This window comes from Channa argus, chromosome 19 (genome assembly GCF_033026475.1).
Source record: "Channa argus isolate prfri chromosome 19, Channa argus male v1.0, whole genome shotgun sequence".
Lineage (NCBI taxonomy): Eukaryota > Metazoa > Chordata > Actinopteri > Anabantiformes > Channidae > Channa > Channa argus.
Window position 1 is genome coordinate 20,244,016 of NC_090215.1, and position 23,313 is coordinate 20,267,328.

At 43.2% G+C, this 23,313-nt stretch overlaps 1 protein-coding gene across 3 annotated transcripts in view; it reads right to left on the minus strand.

The window, feature by feature from the left end:
* The window catches only part of fars2 (phenylalanyl-tRNA synthetase 2, mitochondrial), a 101,911-nt gene that overhangs the window by 59,210 nt on the left and 19,388 nt on the right, over positions 1–23,313 (minus strand). For 2 of the 3 annotated variants that reach the window (XM_067485432.1, XM_067485433.1), the window contains exons 3-8: positions 15,175–15,511; positions 12,600–12,686; positions 11,683–11,742; positions 11,350–11,518; positions 10,599–10,761; positions 10,350–10,481 (exon numbers count right to left, since the gene is read on the minus strand). In XM_067485432.1, coding sequence (XP_067341533.1) covers positions 10,350–10,481; positions 10,599–10,761; positions 11,350–11,518; positions 11,683–11,742; positions 12,600–12,686; positions 15,175–15,494 — 931 coding nt within the window. In that variant the 5' untranslated portion in view covers positions 15,495–15,511. The remainder of the gene's footprint in view (positions 1–10,349; positions 10,482–10,598; positions 10,762–11,349; positions 11,519–11,682; positions 11,743–12,599; positions 12,687–15,174; positions 15,512–23,313) is intronic. The other variant, XM_067485434.1, reaches the window with a different exon arrangement.

The following is a 23,313-nucleotide window of genomic DNA, read 5'->3' on the forward strand; positions in this document are numbered from 1 at the left end:
AGTAGTACCACTACTATCAATTGTAGTCCTGCTGCAACGGGAAAGCAGTGAAGAATCAGAGGTACCCAGAGTACAAGTATATCTCACGATAGTGGTCACAGCACAAACAAAAGTAGTATCAGAACAACAAGTTGTATCCTCTTCTTTTCTTTTTTGGGTGGGTGGGGGAATCAGTACTAATCTGATTAAGGTGAGTAAGGGTGAGGGTCTCACTGTCGTACTATACAGTAAATAAACGTGATTTGATCAGTATCTGTAGCAAGAATAGTTGCAGTACTGTAGTACTAACGTATGGGTCCTCATCTCTTCATCGTTAGATCTCTTTCTCCCTTTTCTCCACCCGCCCACCACATCCCCCAGTTTTTATCAAGCGCGGCTGAAGCCGGCCCGTCTGATAGAAACACTGCAGAGACGATCTCGCAAGTGACCTGAGAAACCACGAACACTGTGAAGCACACGGCTCATTAAACAAAACTGACATATTAACCCCAACAACTTTGTGTGTGTGTGTGTGTGTGTGTGTGTGTGTGTGGCATCTTCATTAGAGCCTTTTGTTTCCTCCCTGAGATTCTCTGCAGGCAAACAGCTGCAGCAGAAAGAAACCCTGAGAATAATGGAGTAAAGGAGCTTTTAGCATCAGCCTCATATGTTTAGTTTGTGACTTTTTGCACATGCACAACTATGCAGCCACACAGCAGCAGGTACACGGGTGATGATTTCATGCTAATCCACAGACTGAAAGGCTGTAACATGTTAAGAAATGTGCTGAGGCCCCAACAAAAGCGAGGAAGAAGTAGACGAACCATGAAAAACACAATCTATATTTGGGTCCGGGCAGACGTCCAGCAGGTCTTTGGATCTTACAAAGACTGAAGGTAAACAGAGCTTTGTTTGTTTGCAGGGACGCACCATGGGGACATCTGCAGTGGGAATAAAAACAAAAGCTAGTGATGTGAGGCCAAAAGACATGATTCTTGTTTTGTTAGTGCTCTGCATGTGTGGGTTTCTGATTTAAACCCAAATCCGTCCACAGGGCGGTTTCTTCTAAAGTTCAGGAATAAACAGCAGCACTTTGACAAATGTTCTCATGGTGAAATCTATAACTTGTTCTGAGGGAAAGCAGAGCGTTGAGGTGGAGTCAGACAGTTTGTCTCTGGGTTTCCATCAGGAGACGTCCCCCATATCTTAATTTTAATCAACTGAAGAAGAAAAGAAAAAAATCGAAATTCCGTGTGCTGGAAGCAGAAGATGAAGCCAGAGAATGAGTTCTGGAGATGTCGATTGATGGTTTATCCAGTATGCAGGAAAACAAGTCACATGACGAAAGCAGGAAGCTGTGCAGACACCAGCTGTGCATCATTTACCATGTAACACACAATAACTGCTGAGTCAGGTGGTACACAGTCTGATGAAGGCTGAGTGGTGAAGAGCACAGATGGTGAGAAACACACACACACAATAACTCTCTCTCTCTCTCTCTCACACACACACACACACACCAACAGGCCTTCTCCAGGCTTCTCACATGTCATCATAGATTTTTATGCACTGATACATCATGTATGACAATGACGACGACGACGATGATAAGGATGAAGATGATGCGTGATGTATGGTACAATGACATCTGAGCAGCCGTCAGTCAGTCAGTGAGCACAGAAGAGCAGATGCAGTGAGATTCATTCATCCCAACTGTTCTGCAGTGAATAATGACCAGAGGACAGAGCAGCCCACACACAAGCTGACACAGATCAGCGTCTGGGTAGGTGTGTGTGTGTGTGTGTGTGTGTGTGTGTGTGTGCTGTATAATATTCATCATGGATTTTCTGCCAAATGTCACTTCAACAGAGACTAAAACGCACAGAGACTGGTCTGTCACACTGGACATGAAGAGAGACCAAGACACTGTTACTACTGCTGGTATTTCAGGCACCTGCACACGTTTCTGGGACCAAAGCTAGACAGCAAGAAAAACCTCGTCTTTTTTCCTGCAGTGTGTAGTCGATAGGATAATTAAGTCGATAGGACTAATGGAAGGAGTTCACTGAAATAATTATTATGGAAATAACAGATAAAACTGTTGTGGAATTGCAAAAGTAAATGAATGATTAGGGACAGGAATAAGGATAAATAGAATTTGGCCTATTTGGCCTCTTAGATGTGCATAAATAGCCCAACAATTAAAGACTGCTTAGATTTGTTGTGTTAGTTATGACCCACCCTGAAGTTATTATTAATGTGAGAAATACATCTGTTTGGCTGGAGTCTCAATTTGTGTTGTGTGGGATGTTGCCTAATTACCCAGTACGACATAATCGAGATTGGATATGAGATGTAAAACAGACAGGATGGAGAATTTGGAGGGGCTGCTTAATTTGAGTGGTTGTAAAGGTAGAGAGTAGGGGGGGCACCTACAGTCTTTGTGGTCTCCGATTTTTTTAACAGTAAACATTTTTTTACAGTGTACATTTCAAGCTCAGGCAGCCACAGACCTGCAAACACGACTGTACGTCCCTGAAGCCTGCAGAGCCAAAGTCTTCACAGGACAAATCCCAGAGACGCTCCGACAAACATCCAGAGACTCTGTAGACTCTGCAGAGGCACAGCCTGATCCGCACGTTGGGGATTTGTCCTGTGCCGAGCGGCTCAACAGAGGGATGCTGGGTCTCTTGTCTCATGTCTGACGGGGACTTGTTGACTGTGAACCGTGAAGCTCGGCACTGTTCACTGACTGAAAGCAATAAAAGTCTACTCGACTCTATCACACTGCAGGATTTCAAAACAGATTAAACTCCGCTGCAAAAAGGATTTGTATTATTTTATTTAGGTGAGGTGGTTTTTAATAAAGCAGGGGCCTCTTATCACTTTTGGATCTTATTTGTCTACTCTAAGGTATTGGTGGCTCCATTTTATCCAGTTTTATAATTAGGTTTTTCCATTAAGAGTCAATTACTACCTTTTACTTGACTAGATACCAGAAATTAATATTACTTTGTTATGAGTAATTATACTTTTAATTACTTTTCATTTGGCGAAGGGGTCTCAGTGAGTTATAATCTCTTTTGCAAAACAGACCTGAGACCAAATCACATGTGTATTCAGACACAAGTAGCAGTGTCTGTGTGCGTGAACTGAGACAAACAGAGCTGTGCTGACATGAATTAATATGTTTGATGGCTCCAACTATTTAATGGGTGTATTAACTTGTGTCCGACCCCGTTTTTGTGCTGTTCGTCACGTAGACACGACCAAACCACGTAACGTGTGACGAACGGCTCGTTTCCACCAAACGAAGAGATCATTTTGACAGAGTAGGAGCTGATATGAATTACAGCAGAAATGTCCTTGCTGATTAAAGTCGACCTGATTCTGAGCAGAACCGAACACACTATAATTAAAAAAAACCCCACACTGCAGGCACGTTTCCTTTGAATTAAATTAAACCTTGGACATGAAACAGGATCTATTTTTGTCTGCACAGAGTATTTTTAGCAGGCTGCAGAGCTCACTCTCACTGCTTTCATTTAAACCGTCAGAATGAAAACTGCTCAGCCAGAAAACAGTGGCGTTGTAGTGGAGCTGAGGAGACACTGCTTCATCTGACATGTATTAAACATCATTCCCTCCAGGATTTTGCAGAGCTTTTTGTGATTGTTGCAGCCCACAGTGCCTGAAAAAATTAAAACAGTGATGCTTGTTGCAATGTTTTGTGATGGTTTAAATTGCAAGGTCGCACAGAAATCACAGGGGATTGGTTGAATTAATTGGTATGATGGCAGCCTTGTGAATAATTCCTGAAGGGAGTGAAATATCGAACCAGCCAAAGTAAGAACAAAATGTCTAAGCAGCTCCAAACATTCATTTCATTGTGGCTCATTTCAGCCAAGATATTTTATAGTATTCGTCTCATTTTCTTCATCCCACTCTGCCTTTAAACATAAGAGCCTCATCTGTGAGACACGGTGGTGGCAGTGTCACAATTCGGACCAGCATTTCTTGCCACCAACATAACTAATGATGAACTGAGGCTCAACAAAAAGTGAATCATGCAGAAAGAAAAAAGCCTAAACACACAACATGTGCCATAAATGAATAGCTAATGAAGAAATGTAATGTTTTCAAACGGCCGAGTCAAACTCCTGACTGAAAGACCTGAAGCTCAGGAACGGAGCTAAAACCCCTCAACTATGAATGTTAGCACAGACATCGAGGATCTAAACAAGCCACAATGTTCACATACACAGAAAAACCTGTAGGTAACTGCCTTATTTAAGACCCCCCCCCCCCCCCCCCCCCCCTGCTGTTTGTTATGGAGGAGGCAGGCTGGGCTGAGATGGATCGCTGCACAAACAAATGTTTGTTCTGCCCTTCGCAAGCCCTGGACACACACACACACACACACACACACACACACACACACACTATTATTTTTCAGGTCATGTATTTTTAGTCTTTTGTGTTTATTGCTCATCAGAGATTTTAAAGTTCAGATATTTTTATAGCTGGTTGTTTTATTATTTTTTTAAATAGAATTTGTGTTTGTGAATCTGAGAAATGTGTATGTGTGTGTGTTTCTATGGGAGGAGGGGGGCACCAGCTGTTCACCAGTTACTGTCCTCACTGGGGGGGTGACAGCAGATGAAGGGAGAGTTATAAAGTAATAGATTAAATGATTCACAAAGAGGAAGAGTGATGAAGTGATAGAAAGAAAGAAACAAAGAGAGAAGTAAAGAGATGAATGAAGGATGGAGGGAACATTATGAAGGATGGAGTGATGATAGAGATAAGAGCAGTGAAACAATTTACAACATTTAAAGAAAAAAAGAGGGAGGCTGATGGATGAATGACCTGAGCTGTCACTCATCAGGGGGCGGGTGGGGAGGTCAGAGGTCATGTGGAGGAGGTGGGTCTTTACAAGCCTCTTAACATAATCGCAGAGAGGGGTCGCCACGCGTCTCATGTCTCTCTGCTCCTCTCTGCCTCCTTTGGTTTCCCTGCTTCATTTCACCATCCCTCAATCTCTCCATCCTCAGCCCAACGGAGGGAAAGAAAAAGAGGAGGGGGGATTAAACTGCAGACTCATCAGAACAAAAAAGACGAAGAGAAGAGGAGAGAAGGAGGAATGATGGTGGTGACAGATGAGGTTTAATGAGAGAACGAAGGATGGAGGGATGAAAGGAGGGAGGGGAAGGGTCACATGATTTATTCAGCAGTGGAGGAGACGGAGGATTAAGAGAGAAAGCTGCCACCTGAACCACCGGGCCCCCACCGGGCCCCCACCGGGCTCCCACAGGGCCAGGGGCGTCCGGTCTGAAAGGCTGTTAATTGTCACCAACACGACTTTAATCAGATTTCACACACACGCACACACACACACAGACACACACACACACTTTGGGCATGTGCACATACATGTCCTGTCCCATGAGGTGTGTGTCTGTGTGTGTGTAAATCAGGTTTTGGCAAGGAGGTGTGGTCATTAGCACCAAGTCCCATATGCTGCCTGCTGGCTCTGGAGGTAATACACACACACACACCTCACTTGATAGTTTATGTTATTTGTGTGTGTGTGTGTGTGTGTGTGTGTGTGTGTGTGTGTGTGTGTGTGTGTGTGTGTAGGGACTCTCCATATCTGGGGTAACGTGATGAATAAATAAGTAGAGCTGGAGAAATTCTCTCTCCCTTTCTCCGTTCTGACTCTCTCGCTCCACCCATCCTCCCCCCTCATCATTATATTAATAAAGACATATATATCTCCCTCCTTCATCCCTCCATCTATTAAAATCTCATTTTGTCATCTCGGTCCATCAGCCCCCCCCCTCGTTCACGGTAATATGAAATCAAATCAGTGGGCAGGTTTTCACTCATGAAATTAAGATGTAAGCAGAGTCCAGTTTCTGATCTGATTGGAACAAACATTCATGTGCAGGTTTTTGTGTTATATGCATTTACTTCATGTAACCTGTGTTTACTGCATGAATCAGTGTGGGACACGTCTTCAGGTTTGGGTGGAACAGTCAAAGTCAGACGTCCCGTGACAGCTTTTACTCTCCCCCCCCGTCCCTCAAATCTCATTAACTCTGTCCCTCAGCACACTGGGCCTCAGGCTACACATATGGCAGTCACACATCCACACCATTAAATAACACACACTCACTCCATCTCCAACTGGTGTCCCCAGTGTTGCCGCCTCCTTGTGGAGGCCGGGTCCTGCCACTTGTTTAATCTCCCCTTCAGCATCTTCCTCTAATTGTTCCCTTTTCTTTCTTCCTTCCCCTTCTTCTCTCTTTTTATCACTTTAGCATCATTCATCAACCTCGTTTTTGTCTTTGCTCACTGTCTCTCACTTTCTGTGTGCTCCACAAAAGAGAGAGAGAGACAGGGTGAGAGTGTGTGTGGGTGGGTGTGTGTGTACAGGGGAAGGAGGAGGAACAGGGTGGGAAGGTTTGAATGAGTGGTTTCCACAGCAACGGAGCCACACTGCCGCAGTGGATATGTAGGGGAGGTGGAGAGGGTGGAGAGGGTTGAGAGAGCGAGAATGAAGGAGGTGTGTGTGCACATGTGTGTGTAAACTTGACTCCTGCAGTGGAGACAGTGAGTGAATTAAGGAAAGAAGAAAAGGAGAGAAAGGACGTGTGTGTTTGTATAACCACATGTATGCAAGTGTTAAGTTAAATGTGTGTATTAAATGTTGTGTGTGTCCACAGCGTCAATGTCAAGAGCACTGCTGCAGTGCCAAGGGCAGAGACTGTCTCTCTTTCTCTCTCAGGTTTCACATGTCGCAAACTGTCACGAGAATGACTTTAATTTAGTGTAAGGGTCCACACACACACACACACAGGGGTGGAGTGTCTTGTGAATGAAGTGTGGAGTAACATCATGTGTTTGGCTACAACTGCTGAAGCGAGAGAGAGAGAGAGACTGAGAGAGAGAGAGACTGAGAGAGAGGGAGAGAGAGAGAGGCGGAGAGAGAGAGAGAGAGAGAGGGAGAGAGAGAAAGAGAGAGGGAGAGAGAAAGGGAGAGAGAGAGAGACAGAGGGAGAGCGAGACTGAGAGAGAGAGAGACTGAGAGAGAGAGAGAGCGACTGAGAGAGAGGGAGAGAGAAAGGGAGAGAGAGAGAGAGAGACGGAGGGAGAGAGAGAGAGAAACTGAGAGAGAGGGAGAGAGAGAGACCACGAGAGTGGAGAAGCAAATACAGGAGAGAGAGAAGAAGGAGGTCATGTTGTAAAAACAAGCTCATCTCTAAAGTGATGTGAGCATCTAACTGAAAACTCGACCACTGTACAAAACAGGCTTTAACATTTACCATCCGAGTGTAAAATTACAATATTTTACAGATGTCATTACATGAAGAAACATGGAAATCCAAGAGCATGAGTGTCAGGATAGACGTGGTATTATGTGAATCAATTTGGGCTTTTCCTTCAAAAAGGTGACGGTGATGAAAATACAAAGATTGGCCAAAGCTCCGCATCAGACGTTCTTTGTTCTTATTAAATGAGAATAATTAACCCGGTGAAGATTCTCCAACTACAAACAACATTTAGTTAAAGATGTTTTCAACAGGTAGCAGTTTTCTTAAAGAGCAGAGTAGAGACAACACGGCACGGGACAAATCGAAAGCAACGCTTCATGTGTGAATGACTTTGATGTAAAGGTCATGATGGGGCTCTGCCCACAGTCGCTGAGGCCTGATCACATTTGTGTGAAGTTAACACAGGCATGTACAGAATGAACACATCCGTTGTGGCCATCGCAGTAGTGACGCTTTGCAAAAACACATTTTATGGATCTTTTCCTCTTCATCATTGTGAATGTTCGGATAAAAAAAACAGGCCTTCTCCTGTTTTCTTTAAAAACAAAACGATAAAACATTCATTTAATTGATCATGCAATGTCATATTTCATGGACATTTACTTTCAATACATAGATAGTACCATGCATGGGTATATTTTATACTTTTACTTTATTCTGAAATTCAATGCAGGATGTTTACTGGTAACACAGTGTTCTTCTTTGATGTAGTGCTACTGCTTTTACTCATTTAAACGAGATGAACACTTTTCATAGACTGAAAAAGACCAAAGTGTGTTTGATGGAGTTTCTACTTGCTCTGCCTCTTTCTGGACCTCAGCATCAATTTAACCTCCTACAGCCTCCTCTGTCAGGAGGAAATACACTGTCTGTCTGTCTCTCTCTCTGTCACACACACACACACGCACACACACACTGTGCCAAAGTGAAAAATGGCCAAAGGCGCTTCCGTCTCCCTGTGTGTGTCCTGAAACCGTCTATTTCAGTCGTGGCACGCTGCAGGAAATGGATTCAGACGTGTGCCCAGAACACACACACAGAATAATACACACCTGCAGACTGAGAGCTACCTGCACACACAATCGACGCAGAGAGGGAGTTTAATAATAGAGGGGGAGGAAATGAGAGATTTTTGCTGCAGGAAAAACAATGAGGGGGATTCTCCGGACTGTCTGCAGCTCCCTCCGCTGGCAGGGCCGGAAACTGCAGCTGCAGGAAACACTGACGTCACCGTGTGCAGCTTTCAGCAGTCAGATCCAGACAATACGGGGATCTTTTAAATGGAATTCAGCTCTGAAACAAAGAGCTGCAGGTAGAGTGAATGTAAACAGAATAGAGTCTGACAGAACTGGAGAAGCACTGGAAGCACCAACGAAGAAGAAACCACAGTAGCTACATGCACCACAGATGAATGACTGCTCTAATCCCTGCACACTAATGCCAAACCACAGATAATGTTTTCAGCCACTTCAGATCTTCATCAGCTCTCTAATGTGGTACGAGTGATTTTAAGGCTTCTCCACATGTGGAAAATGAACAGATCTAAAGTTTTACTGTGTGCAGTTCAGACAGGCTCAGCTCATTCTTTTACAGCCAAGTCCAGGTTCTGAAGTTTGAAGTTAAATCAAGCAAAGACAAGTGAATGTAAAAAATAGCATCATCTTGTCTCTGTGGAGACTGACAGAACAAGCAGCTAATTATTTTCTCTTTAGTTTTCGGAAACATGGACTCGATGCTGCCTAAAATATGACATTTAATTGTTTTATTTCTATGAAACCAAAAAAAGACATCGAATAAAGATGGTTCATCTCAAGTGGTTTGTCCCCAACTAAAAAAAAAAATCCATTAATAATCATTTAAAATATAAAATTATCCCAATGTAACACTAAAATATGTTCTCAGCACGAGGACGGTTTAGAGTTTTGTCCATTGCTTTCTGGCATCATCTCCATTTTTGATGAAACAGCAAAACAAATGCTTTTTCATGACATGAGAATGATGTGAAACTGAGGTTTTGACACCTGTGTTTATTAGACAAATAGATGAAATAGATGTCCACGGTCCATCCTGTGGACATTGTCCACACAGATACAGATGCCACTATAGGCTCCTTGGGTCCAGCCTCCAGTGTGTTGCATGTTTGAGTGCGGAGATACTCAGCAGGTTTAGAATCAGTTTAACTTTGTCCCCTCTGACCTCGCTGCGTTTTCTTGATCATGACAAGATAAAGATGGACGGTTGTTGAGTAATGTAAGCTCGGGTGTTACTGACAGTAAAGTCACAACACACACAGACCCGACTGAAGTGTGTTAATACGAGCAGACGTTTTCGTAACCAGCTTTCTCACACAGACACACACACGGAGTTGGGGTGGTGGGATCTGGCCGCTCTTTGCATTTTAAACCATGTATTATTGATTGGAACAAGCAGCGGTGAAGTGGAGCGCGGTGCTACAGCTTTGTTCAAGGGCAGAGCAGCAGGTTAGCCACTTAGCAGACTGACAGGAGGGGGGTGGGAGTGGGGGTGGGGGTGGGCTTGATTGGATTGTTGTAATACTGTGGAATGCGTGTGCTCACACTGCAGTGTTACTGTCACGTGTGTTTACACCTCTCATCGGTTTGAATCTGGAGCTTTCGAAAAATGACTACAACATTTTGTCTGGTCCTCAAAACTTCAAATGAGTTCAGAGGAAGAATCAGGTTCTTTGAAAGAGCTTTAAACAACACACACACACAAAATGACCAGGACGTGACCAACAACAACTACAAAACAACTTGCAAACCACAAAAACAATTAACAGATAACTGTAAAACTAAACATAAAATAATCTCAATAATAAAACTAAATTATGAGTTTCCCGTCTTCTAAAATATCTACGATAAACCAGACGAATAAAGAATCTCTCTGACTAAGGTCATGTGTGCGTACGGTGTTAAACTCCCACCAGTACTCTGACCTGAGTCAGGCTTTTATCAAACAGAAGGTCACACATGTTTTGTGTTATCGTGTGTGTGTGTGTGAGTGTGTTCTGACCAGAGTTCAGCAGCTCCTGCTCCATCACTCCACAGCCCAGCACTTCCATCCAGTCACCCTGGAAACGGACCTCCATCTCAAAGGAGGGATGTGTGAAGGGGAAGTAACAGTCGACCCACCGGATCTCCAGATCTGAGAGAGGAGGAGGAGGAGGAGGAGGAGGAGGAGGAGGAGGAGGGAGAGGATGATGAAGTAAAAGAAGAAAAGTGACAGTAGGTGTAGAGCAAATCATGGCCGCCATCCTCTCACCTTCTCCGAACAGGTGTTTGACGAGTCGTGTCAGAGTTTGCTTCAGGTCGAACTCAAGCAGCTTCACGGCCTCCAGAGTGTGTGTTTCCTGTTTCTGAGGCGTCCTCCGACCTCCGCGCTCAAACAGAGACAGATCCTCACCGTTCTGCACCTTCGAGAACAGCTGCAAAACACAGAGACATCTGGAACATGTCCTGACCTGACAGCTGAACTTTAAGAACATCTGCATCCTGCTTTGAAACTTTTAATGATTAAATAAATGGTGAGGAAGTAACTCAGAGTGAAAACTTGATCATTTTCACATTTTAACCATCGAACTTTACAGATTTCAACAGCAGAGCCTGAAACGTGTCCTTTATAATTCACTAAATAGTCACATCATTACCAGGTTTAGAGTAGAATAAATGTACTTTCCACCACTGCAAAGCAGCATAAACTAACTGACTTTTAATTATCTATAGTCAAGTTTGTTTGCAGTTTACAGCACAAATCTGAAATAACTTTTTTTAAAGAGCTTAGTTTCTCATGTGTGCGGCTTCAACATTTGCCTCTTAATTTCTACTAACCAATGGGTCAATTGGTAAATAGAAGAAATGATTTGAATGTTGAAGTTTTTCGCTGTAAATATTCAGAAAATCAGGGTTTTAAAGCAGTTTTCTTCATACAACACCTGAACATTTTGCATTTCTGCAGCAACTTGCACTTGGTACTTTAACTTGAGCAATGGGCTTGTGCGTGCTGAGTCTTATACCTGGCGACAGGAGAAGAGTCGGACTCCCTCCATCTGGTGGAAGACGGGGTAGTGACTGGCGTCGATCTCGTCCCGTCTGTAAACGTCTCCAGCCACTAAGAACGCGTCCAGCCCGGACCTTACCAGCTCGCTCTGGTGGGCAGAGGTGTGGGCGCGAAGCATCATCGTTCTGGTCAGAGACGCACACGTTCAGTAAAACCTTCGCTTGTATGTCAGGCTGAAAAGGTTACTGCTCAGGAGACTTTAACACACTGAGCTCTATCCAACTCGCTCCCTCTTATACCAACTTTCTACTCGCAGTACTTCTTACATGCATTGCACTGTGGCACTCACCTGTTCAGGTAGTAGTTATCTCCTCGCTTCCTGCTCGGGTGTCCGGGGGGGATCATCAAGCTGCCATTTAAATCATACAGACAACAGTGATGTATCACAGGTTTAACAGAACAAAAGTGAAAACACGAGCTTCATCTGTGTCCAGATGTGCTTCAGTGACTGATGAGATTTATTTTCTGCTCAGCTCAATTTAATTCTCCACAAATTTAATCAAACAGAAGAAATGGAAACTCCAGTTAAGCAATGTAAGGAGGGAAGGAAGCACACAGTGTAAAACCCCAATTCCAAAAAAGCTGGACAGATGTGAAAACATAGATAAAAACACAATGCAATGATTTGCAAATCTCATCGGCCAATATTATAGTCACAGTAGAACATAAACAACGTATCAGCTGTTGAAACTGAGAAATTTTACTATTTCGTGGTAACAGCACGACTTCTCAGGAGAAAGGCCGGGTGCTGAACTGGCCTGCCTGCAGTCCAGACCCGCCTGCAGTCCAACATTTAGCTCATCACCAAACAAAAAATACGGCAAAAAGGCCCAGGACTGCTGAGCAGCTAGAATCCTGCATCACACAAGAATGGGACAACATTCGTCTCCTAAAACTGCAGCAACTACAGACCACTGTTAAAAGAAGAGGGGCTGCTACACAATGGTAAACATCACCGTGCTCCAACTGTTTTGAGATGTTGATGCATTTAAATTCAAAATGAGCAAATATTTATAAACGTCTCAGTTTCACATGTTTATGTTCTATTGTGTATAAAATATGGGTTGATGACATTTGCAAATCATTGCATTCAGTTTTTATTTACATTTTACACATCATCCCAACTTCTTTGTTGTACTTACCAAGACTTTATTTACTCTCTAAAGACAGTATTACTAGTTTGTAAAGCTGAAGGAAGCTGCAGACCTGTCAAAGTTCTGCTCCACAGTCACCACAGGACTCAGGGTGTCGTGGACGGAGAAGAGCGGGTTTCCTAGCCGACCCACGTACGAGCTGAAAACAAAAACACTTATTAGTACTGATATGCAGCAGAGGAAAGTACATTTAGTTTAGTATTTCCATTTTACATTGTCTTTTTTCCTCCACCCCATCAGACGTGCTTCTGCCTGCACCTCAGCTCAGCGGAGCTCGACAGTGACAGAAATCTTTAGCTTCTTAGCGTCGTACACGTACAGTACTTTGGCATTTAGGGGCAGAGGGCACATGCTTCGATAGAGGAGGTCTACGATGTGTAGGCACGTGACCTTTGCAGACCGTGTAGACCATAAAATGAGATGGTCTGGTCTACGGATGATTCTACGTTTTTCACCAGCTGTTCATAGTTGGATGCAGGGGGAAAAAAAGGCAACCAGGCAGCTGAGCTACCAGCTACAGGAGCCAGATAACATGTTTTATGATGACTTGTTGGGCCATGAAGGATCCACCTGTGGAGTCTTCATTGTCGCATTTCAAGCACCTTCAAATTGGGACAGACTTCTCAAACACAAACACAGTCATGTCTTCAAGTGCAGCCTCTTCCCAAGCCCTGATTCACTATGCTGAACAGTCACCAACAAGACTGCCACCAATTCCCCAGGTTAAATCAGCTGAAAGGCTGCCAGCAGGACGCACTGTGCTGCTTGGTGTGTCACAGCCCTTAAAGTAGATTTTAGAGACTACGCTACGAGCTTCTTGAGCACTAGTAGTGAAGGACTTTTTACACCAGCATTTGCACTTTCATTTGAGTAATACGTTTGTGTATTAGTACCACTTCTGCTGCTCATGAGTTATGAGAAACAAACAACAGAAGCAAACTAAATAAAGCAATGTATCCAATAGCTTTAAAGAAAAACTACCTGGAAGCAAATTATGGCACAGATTAAAATATATCACCACTGCAGCCATTAATCTGGGAGCTACAGTGTGCAGCTATTTGCCCAGACTGCAGGGCCGTGCATCACCACTGTGACCACGTCATGATGTATCACCAAACAAACATGTAGACGCTTCCTTAAAACTCTGGATGTTTTTATAATTAGTACATCAACTGGGCAGAACACCAACATGTGCTATTTATATCCCTGCAACATTGTAACGACTGCTTTTAACTCTTGAATAAATAAAATTCATTTTATTCATGTTGTAATTTCCTTTGCAATTAGTCTCGAATGAAACAGAAGACGTGTTTAAAACACAACAGGGAGAAGGAAAAAGCTGCAGTGATAAAAAGTAGCGGTTGATTGAGTTTTTATCTTATTTGAGAATTACCCAGCAGCCCTCAGGTGTCGTCAGAGTCTGCCGCCCTGTTGTTATCAGAGCATACAGGATTTTCTAAAGAGGAAAGTTCACGACCGGTGAAATGGCAGAGTCATAAACCACTGTCAAACGACACACGCACCAACTTCTTAATGACCTATTAATGCAGTATTAATGTGCTCGCTGCTCTGTGCGCGCGTTTTTATGGCGGCTGCGGAGTTTAACCAGCAACCTAACGATATTTCACCTCCGTTAGTGCAGTGCTGCAAACTTTTACGCTCGACTGTCCCTAAAGACACAGGTAACCTGCAGAGAGTCAGTCAGCAGTTTGTGCCGTGGAAATAAAAAATACACAGTGTGGAAAACATACAAAAACAAACTATTAACTAAACTCTTAGTTAATAGTTATTTATTAACTAAGTTCTATGTGAAACTGGAAGACGGGAAATATTGAGAAAGTCAATAGGACTGTATGTCCCACATGCAGGGGACATCTGAACAAACGGAGCTAAGGAGTCACGCAAACATGTGTAAAAATTCATATTTAAAGTTTATTATTTCAGATGCAGCTGACTGCAGAGCTAACACAGTTAAACCACAGTGTACAGAGACTGTGGTGGTGAGTGGAGCTAAATGCTGTGTTCAGCTGTCAAAATACAAACATGTTGGACAGAATAAATGGGATTCTGTACCGTTACAGGACACGTCTCAGGCTCTGTTGTAGAAATCTAAAAAGTCTAAACAGTAGTTAAATGGTAAATGTTCTGCACTTATTTAGCGCTTTTCTACCTATTGGCACTCAAAGCACTGTACACTGCTTCTTATTCACCCATTCACACTCACAATCACATACACATTCATACACCGATGGGGGAGCTGCTGTGCAGCTGGTCAACACTCACCAGGAGCAACTAATTTGGGGTTCAGTGTCTTGCTCAAGGACACTTCGACCAACAACTGTGCGATTGGTGGACAACCGCTCTACCTTCCTGCACCACAGTCGCCCCCCAAAAAAATGAAAAACGAAAGAACGTGAAGTTTGCCTGGTGAGTGACGCTATAGGAAAGTCATTGGAATTTAAAGGTTCGTAATCTGGGCCACAGTAATACAGTAAGGAATATCTTCAGTATCCAATGATGAACAACAGGGAAAGGGCAGGGGTTTGAAAATAGACCCTAGGATAGAAAGTTGTGGCTTGAAAAGGGGCAGGACATGGTGGAGGACTTCACCTGTATTCAATGCGTACCTGTAGAAGTGAGATTTGATCCTCTCCTTGATTATCCAGAGAGGATGATGGGACTGATTGTGCAGGTTACAGCCGACCTTTGCCAAGATCTTTGGTGTCACGTTGGTGAAGTCATCTCGGGGGAAAGAGTGACCTAACACCTCCACGGAGTCCTGACCAATCAGAGGCTGAGGAGCCGAGCCATTTGTGCTGAGGTGTCTGCACGAGGCTCCGCTTCCCTTGGTTGAGAACGTTGATGAGGAACAAGAGTGCAGCAGAGAGGGGGGCAGAGATCGTACGAGGGGACGTAGCAAGGAAAAATGGGTGTTGCTGAGTCTCATGATGATCGGCCCATGAGCTGGAAAACAAGAGGGTGTCGTCAGCATTTGTCTGCATGTTAGAACCAGGAAAAGAAGCAGAATGGAAACTCGTGTCCTGCAAGAACGTGGAGGGACAACTGCTAAAACAAACCAACTTTACAGCCTTCCACAACAAAGAAAACTTCTTTTTTGTTGAATATGCATTGTTGTAAACTCTCTATTGTTGTACACATGCATTTAAAATTGGTATTAAAATGTACTTTTTATTTAAGTACAAGTAAAGTGTACTCTGGAAAGGGATTCAGTCTGGGTGGGGGCTGTACTACAGCGTCAAACTGAGGAGCTGGAGGGCTTGGAAATGCCAACCCAAAAGGATCTATCTGCGAAAGGGGACCTGTAGACTACCTCACTCCGAATGATGCACCCACAGGAAACGGGTTCTGGCCATTCAGACGGCAAATTTATCATTTTGCAGTTAACAGCAAACAGGGAAACAAACAGGATATGAATTAAAGCAGGTCATAAAAAACACCAGACAAACTTCGTAGTGGAGGTCAGATGAGGAGAGAGTAAGAGCTGCAACACACACACACACACACACACACGGATCATTTTCTCGTTAGTTAAAATTATACTAAAGGACAAACAGCAAAGGTTAAAACGAGCGTCAGCTCTTCCCGTTTCACTCTGTCCTTTTCCTTCTTTCCATCTTTTATCCTTTGACAGCCTATCGCCCTTTTATCTGTCCCCCTCAAATATTTGTCTACTCACTCACACACACACACACACACACACACACACACTCACACAGACACACTGGGAGCATCCCTGAACAAGACAAAGTGTGTTGCATTGCAGTGGCATTGCAGCAAAATGGATTATTGTTCCTAAATCCATGAAGCTTATATACCTCTGCTCTTCTGCTGCTGTCACTTTATACTGGACTGGACAGGACACTGCTGAGGTCAATCCACAAAACAAAACTGGTTTGTGGGTAGAGGTACATCTCAAGGCCATTCTGACTTTTACAGTAAAAAGAAAATAAACATGGATTTGAAGCGATATATCTGCCCTGCTGGCTCCAATCTTCATTATACCAGACAGAAAATACACCAAACTGAAAACGATTTGTGGAATAAAAGTTGTGAAATCAACAAATACCAACTGTGAGGAGCAATAACATGTCCAGTAAAGGTCAAGGCAGCTCGGCCATAATTTATCCTGTGTACAAAGATCATAATTTGTCTGAAGGCAGGTAAACAGAAAGGTCACGTAAACACAGAACCAGAGGTCCTGTCTGCAGAGTGGAGGGGGAACTTCATCTGAAAAAAAAAAAAGGCCCCACGTCATTAAGCTAAACAATTAAGTGTCTTTATGATGTAAAATACAAAACGGAGAAGAGAAATATCATCATATGGCAACTGTCACTTGGCTTGTTGCAGGACTTACAATCATCAAAATGAACTGAGATCCCAAACTCTAATGACTGTGACTTCAGTCAGTGTCCAGCCGTCATCCTGCAGTGACAGACTCGCAGATTAGCTGAGAAATATCTACTGGTGCAGGAAAGGTGAAGCTTCATCTTACAAAAGGTCATGTGACATTTTCAGACGATATATTCCTACTGTAACTGGAGCCGATTGTGCTGCAGTGTGCAGCTCCATGATGGTTTGGAATATTTGTGTTATTGTATAGTCATCATAATGTGGTCCGAGTGTGAAACGTGGCTAAAATGTTTTTTTGTTGGCTCCATCTTTTCTTCATGTCTCCTCTGTGGGAATGACCTTCCTCCTACAGCAGCATGTGATTATCACCATATGTTTATCACCATGGCACCAAACACCACCGCACACACACATATGGACGCCTACGCACAGGGACACACATGTACAATTATTCCACACAGTGTTCTGTATGTAACCAACTGCAGAGACACGAAAATGTGCCACAGAGAAAAAACTGAACACACAGATGTAGAGAAGAGAGAAAATAAGTGAATGTAAATCGAACCAACCTTTAACTAAACTGTCTAAATTGTTCAACCTTCCACCTTATGTTGTTTTGGTTTAACTGTTTCCTTCTAAAGCCGCTTTATCTCACACTGCTTCTTTAAAAACAAGCTGGAGAAAAAAAAAAAAAAAGACAACAGAGGTCAAAAGGTCAGAGGTCACAGAAAACTGTCCAAGAGCCTAAAACCATCGGTTCTGAGAGCAGGTAGAAAGCGAGACAAAAAATCACGGAGCTGTGAATTTGAGCAAACCAAATATTAGATCAGATCAAACTTTAATGAATCCTGTGGGGGAACTGCTGCTGTTTATCGGGGAAACACTTCACATGTCTTTGCTCAAATCTGTTTTTTTTTATATTTAGTGACACAGCTGGGATCAGAGGAAGCACGAAGCTGCTGAGTTTCCTCCTCCAGGGGGTTCCGACTTTTCTACTTACAGACTCAGTCATGTGGAAAGTGTCTGTGATCCATGACTAAACACAAAACACACACTGACCTCTGAGCGATTTCTGACCAGTGCTGACATTTTTCAGGGGCTCTAATATAAAAGAAAACCCTCCTCCCCAAAAAAGCCCTGGGGTTTGTCTTAGCTTAGCATCATCAGTTAATGACGTTTTCTTCCTGAATCCTGTTTTCTTCATGGGGACACAGCAGCAGGTACAAAAACTACTTCAGCTAGGTAAGAGAAGTAAAAGTATTCCCATTACTTCAGTCACCATAAAGTGTTGCAGTACACTGGTGCCTGAGAGGGGAGATAGCCAGGTACGAGTATTCAACATAATCTTGTCTCTATAACAAATTTAAATACGATGGTATTCGGCACCATAATGTACCTGGAATGATTCAAAGTAGGATCTTAGTTTGACAATTTGTGGTCACCACTCAATCAGTGGATTCAGTTTTAGAGCAATGAAAATTTAATTTGCAATTCACAACCAGTGAACAGTGGCTAAATACATTTTGGCTGTTTCAACTACAAAGTGCAACTTGATCCAGCACAACCACAAGTCTCAGATTCCATCCAGTTTGCTCCACCTGGCAGAGTAGGCTCTTCTACAATCCGGAAAACTCGGCCATGATCTGCCTGCACTTCTTTGATTATGTCTGCAGTGGAGGAGAACATCCTCTCCCCTGCAAATTTTAGTCATCATTATCGAAGACGCTGCGTGGATGCGGGATGCAGGTTCCCCTCCAACTTTGTTTGGCAGCCATCGTTATCAAGTTACTGAATGTGTTTAAGTGTTAGTTCTGTACTGTTCTGAAGACAAACTACAATAACTGTAGTATATGTGGTTGCTGCATGTTGCTTCATAGCTTGAGTTTCACCCTCAGTCAACTTTAGAAAAAAACGATTTAAAATCACAGAAGACATGAATTGCTATTTTTGTGTGACTAAATTTAACCCACTCGTACTGCGTCACACTTTTCCACCAACCACATTTTTCTTGTGTCGCTTTAATATCAAACAAATACAGCAGCAGGTATGAAAAATGTGACAGATGAGTGTGTACAGTAGCAGAGACAGATAAAATGTGCATCGATGCTCTGGAGGAAGTGAAACATGATTCATCATGTGTGAAAGTTGCTGAGAAAATCCCTTGTTTTGTTGCCAAGAAGTTGTTCTGACTAACCAGCACGGCAGCCGCCAAAAGCAAAGCCACTTCTGACGCTGCCAGATGACTAGAGGTGGCAACAGAGACTCCGCCAAGGACGAGCTGAAGCTTGCCGTCCAAAAAACACCTACCGCACATCAAAATAAAGGAGAAATAAAGTTAGAAATGTGTCAGGCATTGAAAGAAAGCTCAGAGGCTTCGCTGTGTGACAAAAACTGAAGACTGCGGGAAATAGGACGCCTCAGACAAACGCTGCGAGCGGTCACCAAGGTTACAGTGATGCACAAGATGTACGCACGCACACACACACACACACACGCAGACGTGATGAAAAAGACGTCAGTCACACATGAACTTCAACACCTGACAGGTGATATGTCACACTTCCTGTGCAGAGATATAAAGCCTGCACACACTGAGGCTGTTTGCAGCAGCAGCTTTAGTGCAGAGGGATTCATTCAGCCTCTAAAAAGTGACACGCTGATAGAGAGAGGTGATAAATTACATACTGCAGCGAGAGAGAGAGGCAGGAATGGGCCTTCAGAGACACACTGTATACAAACAGAGAGAGAGCGTGTGTGTGTGTGTGTGTGTGTGTGTGTGTGTGCACAAAGCTATGTAAAGAAACCGTGACCTCTGACGTTCAACAGTTTTCACTACGATCAGTCAGTCGCTCCAAGAATCCACATCCACAAAACCCCTGACTGACTAATGACTAATATTTATGTCAGTGTGTCTGTGTTTGTGTCTACAAAGTGGCCAACGTTCATCATCGGTCACAGTGTGTGAACATTTACTTTAAGTTCAATTTGTTTTTCGCTTCCTTATCTGTAAATGGACTCAGCTTCTTTACTCTGCACAACCTTTAGAATTAGTGATTTCTTCATTCGGGAAAACAACTCAAGTGATAGATTTAAATGCATCTTAATCTTTCTGAAATTAAAATGATGTCTGATTGTTCATAAACAGCAAAATCACTCAGGAACTCCACATTGTGTCACACCTCAAACCCGCTCAGTGAGACCGAGGCTATTTTTGAGCTGTCATAGTTCCCACAGAGGACACATGGCATGACGATCACGGCTCGGCGTGTGTGCGCATGTGTTTCAGGACCACAGTTCTGAGGACATTTTGTCTTGTCTTCACACATTCCAAAAGTGGGTCAATGTCGGTTCAGACCTGGTTTCAGGGTTCAGGTCAGATTCAGGTTTAGGTTGGAGAGAAGGTGAAGGCAGGAATTAGACATTTTAGGTGTTTTCAAACAGGAGTTCAACTGATCTGAAATGAATCTCTGAAACTCGTGGTTCAGCTCTGTCTCACATGAATTATTCAAGGGAACTAAATTGCATCGTGAGAAGACACGTCAGATATATGTTGTCCACTCATTGAGGAGGGGACGAGAACGGAAACACGGGAAGCAGATCCTGTGAATATGCAGGTGAATATTTCTGAGTGAAACATAAACAACTGCACAATTATCATGTGTCCATAACTGAGGTGATTATCTGGGCAATAAGCCAAGTAAATCACAGAAACGCTTTTCAAAAATCACCTTGAAAACACGGCAACGCTTCATTCTTTGTAAAATAAACGAGCAAACAACTAGTATGTTTGCTAACAGCTGCTTTTTGGGTCAGATTGATGTTGGATCACGTTCTAATCACAGACAAACTGCTCCAGAACACGTGTGGGCCCAGACCACATCCAGTGGAGGGTCCCAGTCGGTTGTTTTGGTCCTTTATCCAGTGCAGTGCCTGTAGTTTAGACCTATGTAAAAGAACCACAGGAGGAAAACAGGTTCCACTGAACTGGACTAAACAAGAAAGGTGTGAAAGTGCTGTTAGTTGTGATGGTTGAACTTGGAGTAAGAGGCTCGTGAATAATTTATGTTAATGACTGTGTGTGCGTGTGTGTGTGCGTGTGTGTGTGTGTGAAGTGGTCAGGTTGTGGGGACTCAACTTCCTGTTCGGGAAAAGTCGCTATAATAGTCACAGCCCAGTATATTCAGTCAAATACAATTAGATGTAACTTCTACCTATTCTAGTATTTCTATCATTTTGTGATGCTTCATACTTTTACTCCACTAGATTTAAGAAGGACGTATTGTACTTTTTACTGCAGTACAATATCTCAATTGTATTGTAATTCAAAGCAGATGATACATGGAGCAAAAATACATCAAGGTACGATCATAAAAAAACAATAGACGGGCTGAGCTTGAGGTACATAATTGTCTAAAATGAAACCCAGGTGAGATCTGGTAGTTGTTAGTAGCCACTTACTGTTGAAGCTGAATGAGATCTTAATCTAGAAATGATTTAAAAATTGGTTTATTTTTGTCCTTTGTGGATTGTCTTCCTCCTCTTCAGTTATTATAAGATGAGTGTAGTAAAGTCGAGGCGTCTTTTAAACCCAATTGAGGAGAACCAGATGTTTTACACCGAAATAAAATTAGCTACAAGTGACTTTGTGGATCAAATTAATATTATAAAATATAATTAAACCACATATGGACAAAGTCCGATTTCTCAAGACAAGACTGTATGATGCACAGACTCCAGCTCCAGTTACCAGCTGCTACGCTGATCAACACACGAATGCATCAATAATTCCAATGCTATAATATCATACACATTATTCTGAAAATCATAGAGTCTGCATGAGGAGGCACATTTCGAATGCAAACACTGTGGTACTGAGAAGTTAGGTTTCGAGTGTCCAGAAAATAAATGTAAGAGTACGTAACGTGCTGTGACTGTAACCTGACTCATCAGAGGAACAGGTGGTGCCGCCCTCTCGCTCTCTCTCTCTCTGTGTGTGTTAGTGTCGCTCGCCCCCTCCCATCAGAGGGACTCCCTCTCTGGCACAGAGAGCACTTCCTGCGGCTCACGCCTCTCTTCCTGTTCACGACAGCTCTCGCTCGCCAACACGGACGCTTACACAACCTCCGACACCTGCCCCTCGCTCTCTGTGCGGTTATTTTAGTGAATGGGATATTAAAGGTCCGACACTGCAAAAATACTATTGTTACATTGTCTCATAAGTTAAAGTGGAGACGAATTTTAATTTTCAGAGTCTTTGTGGGTCTTCCAAAGTCCCTCACTCATAAAGTATATTACTATTACTAAAAACCTAACAGTAGTAGCGACACATCAAAGTAAATCTGAATCCTTTAAACATTAATTGAAGCTGCATTTACTGGTTTCAGTGTCAGTGGTCCGAAACATAAAGCAGAGAAAGCAGAGAGGGCTGCTGATATCATTACATCTGGCATTATGAATGGAGCCATCCTGTCATCCCACCCTCAGACTGTGACCGAACTGATGTTGGAGACTCCTGCTGCTGAGGAACGTTGGTTAAAACGTGTGGAGACGTAAAGCAGAACAGCTGCAGTGTCTCTGAATGTGTGTGTGTGAGAGCTGGTGAGTAACAGGGAGGCTGAGCTGCAGCAGGATTTATGGGAGGCGTAGTGGAGCTGATTGGCTGATACTGTGGCGTTTATTTAAAACAGCGCGTTGAGGAACAACCCTCCATCCATCTTTACTCGCTGCACCTCCTCCTGCCTCCCTGCAGTCTCTTTTAAAGAGCCATAAACTCTGTGTCCTCCCCCTTAAATCTGCCTCTCGTTCTCCCTCTGCTCTCCATTCTCTCTTTAACCGTTAGCTACAGAGAACTTTGGCTCAGTGCAGTGTTAAAAAATGATCTGGGCTCGTTGTTCCTCGTCATGTTTCACATGTTTACCCATCAAACAGACATTTCCTCTCCTAACATGGTTTTTATGTCAGGCCCATTGAGGTCAAACAACACAGCACCTCACACAAAAGACCAACAGATGAAAAAAGATCAATTCAGAACTTCTCTTTTCTCTCCAAAAATCCCCCCAGATTTATCTTCAGAGGGGCTTCGCCCTTAGTGTGGCAGCCACTAGGCTAAAATGAACAAATTTACATCCCTTAATATTCTTCTATCTGCACATTTGTTAAGGCACCTTTTTACTTTTTCTTTCCAGCTTTCTTCCAATTTGTTCTCCATGTGCTGCTAGTTTGCTCCCCTCCCCTCCCCTCCCCGTTCCCCCTCTCCTTTCCTCCGTAATAAAGTCATGGATGTTCTGCTCTGAGAGGCAGGAAGATTTCTGACAAGCAGCATCAAACCTGCACAGGCTGCCTGTAAAAATGTAATAAAAGCATTTTTTACAGATAGAAAGGAGGAAGGAACGAGT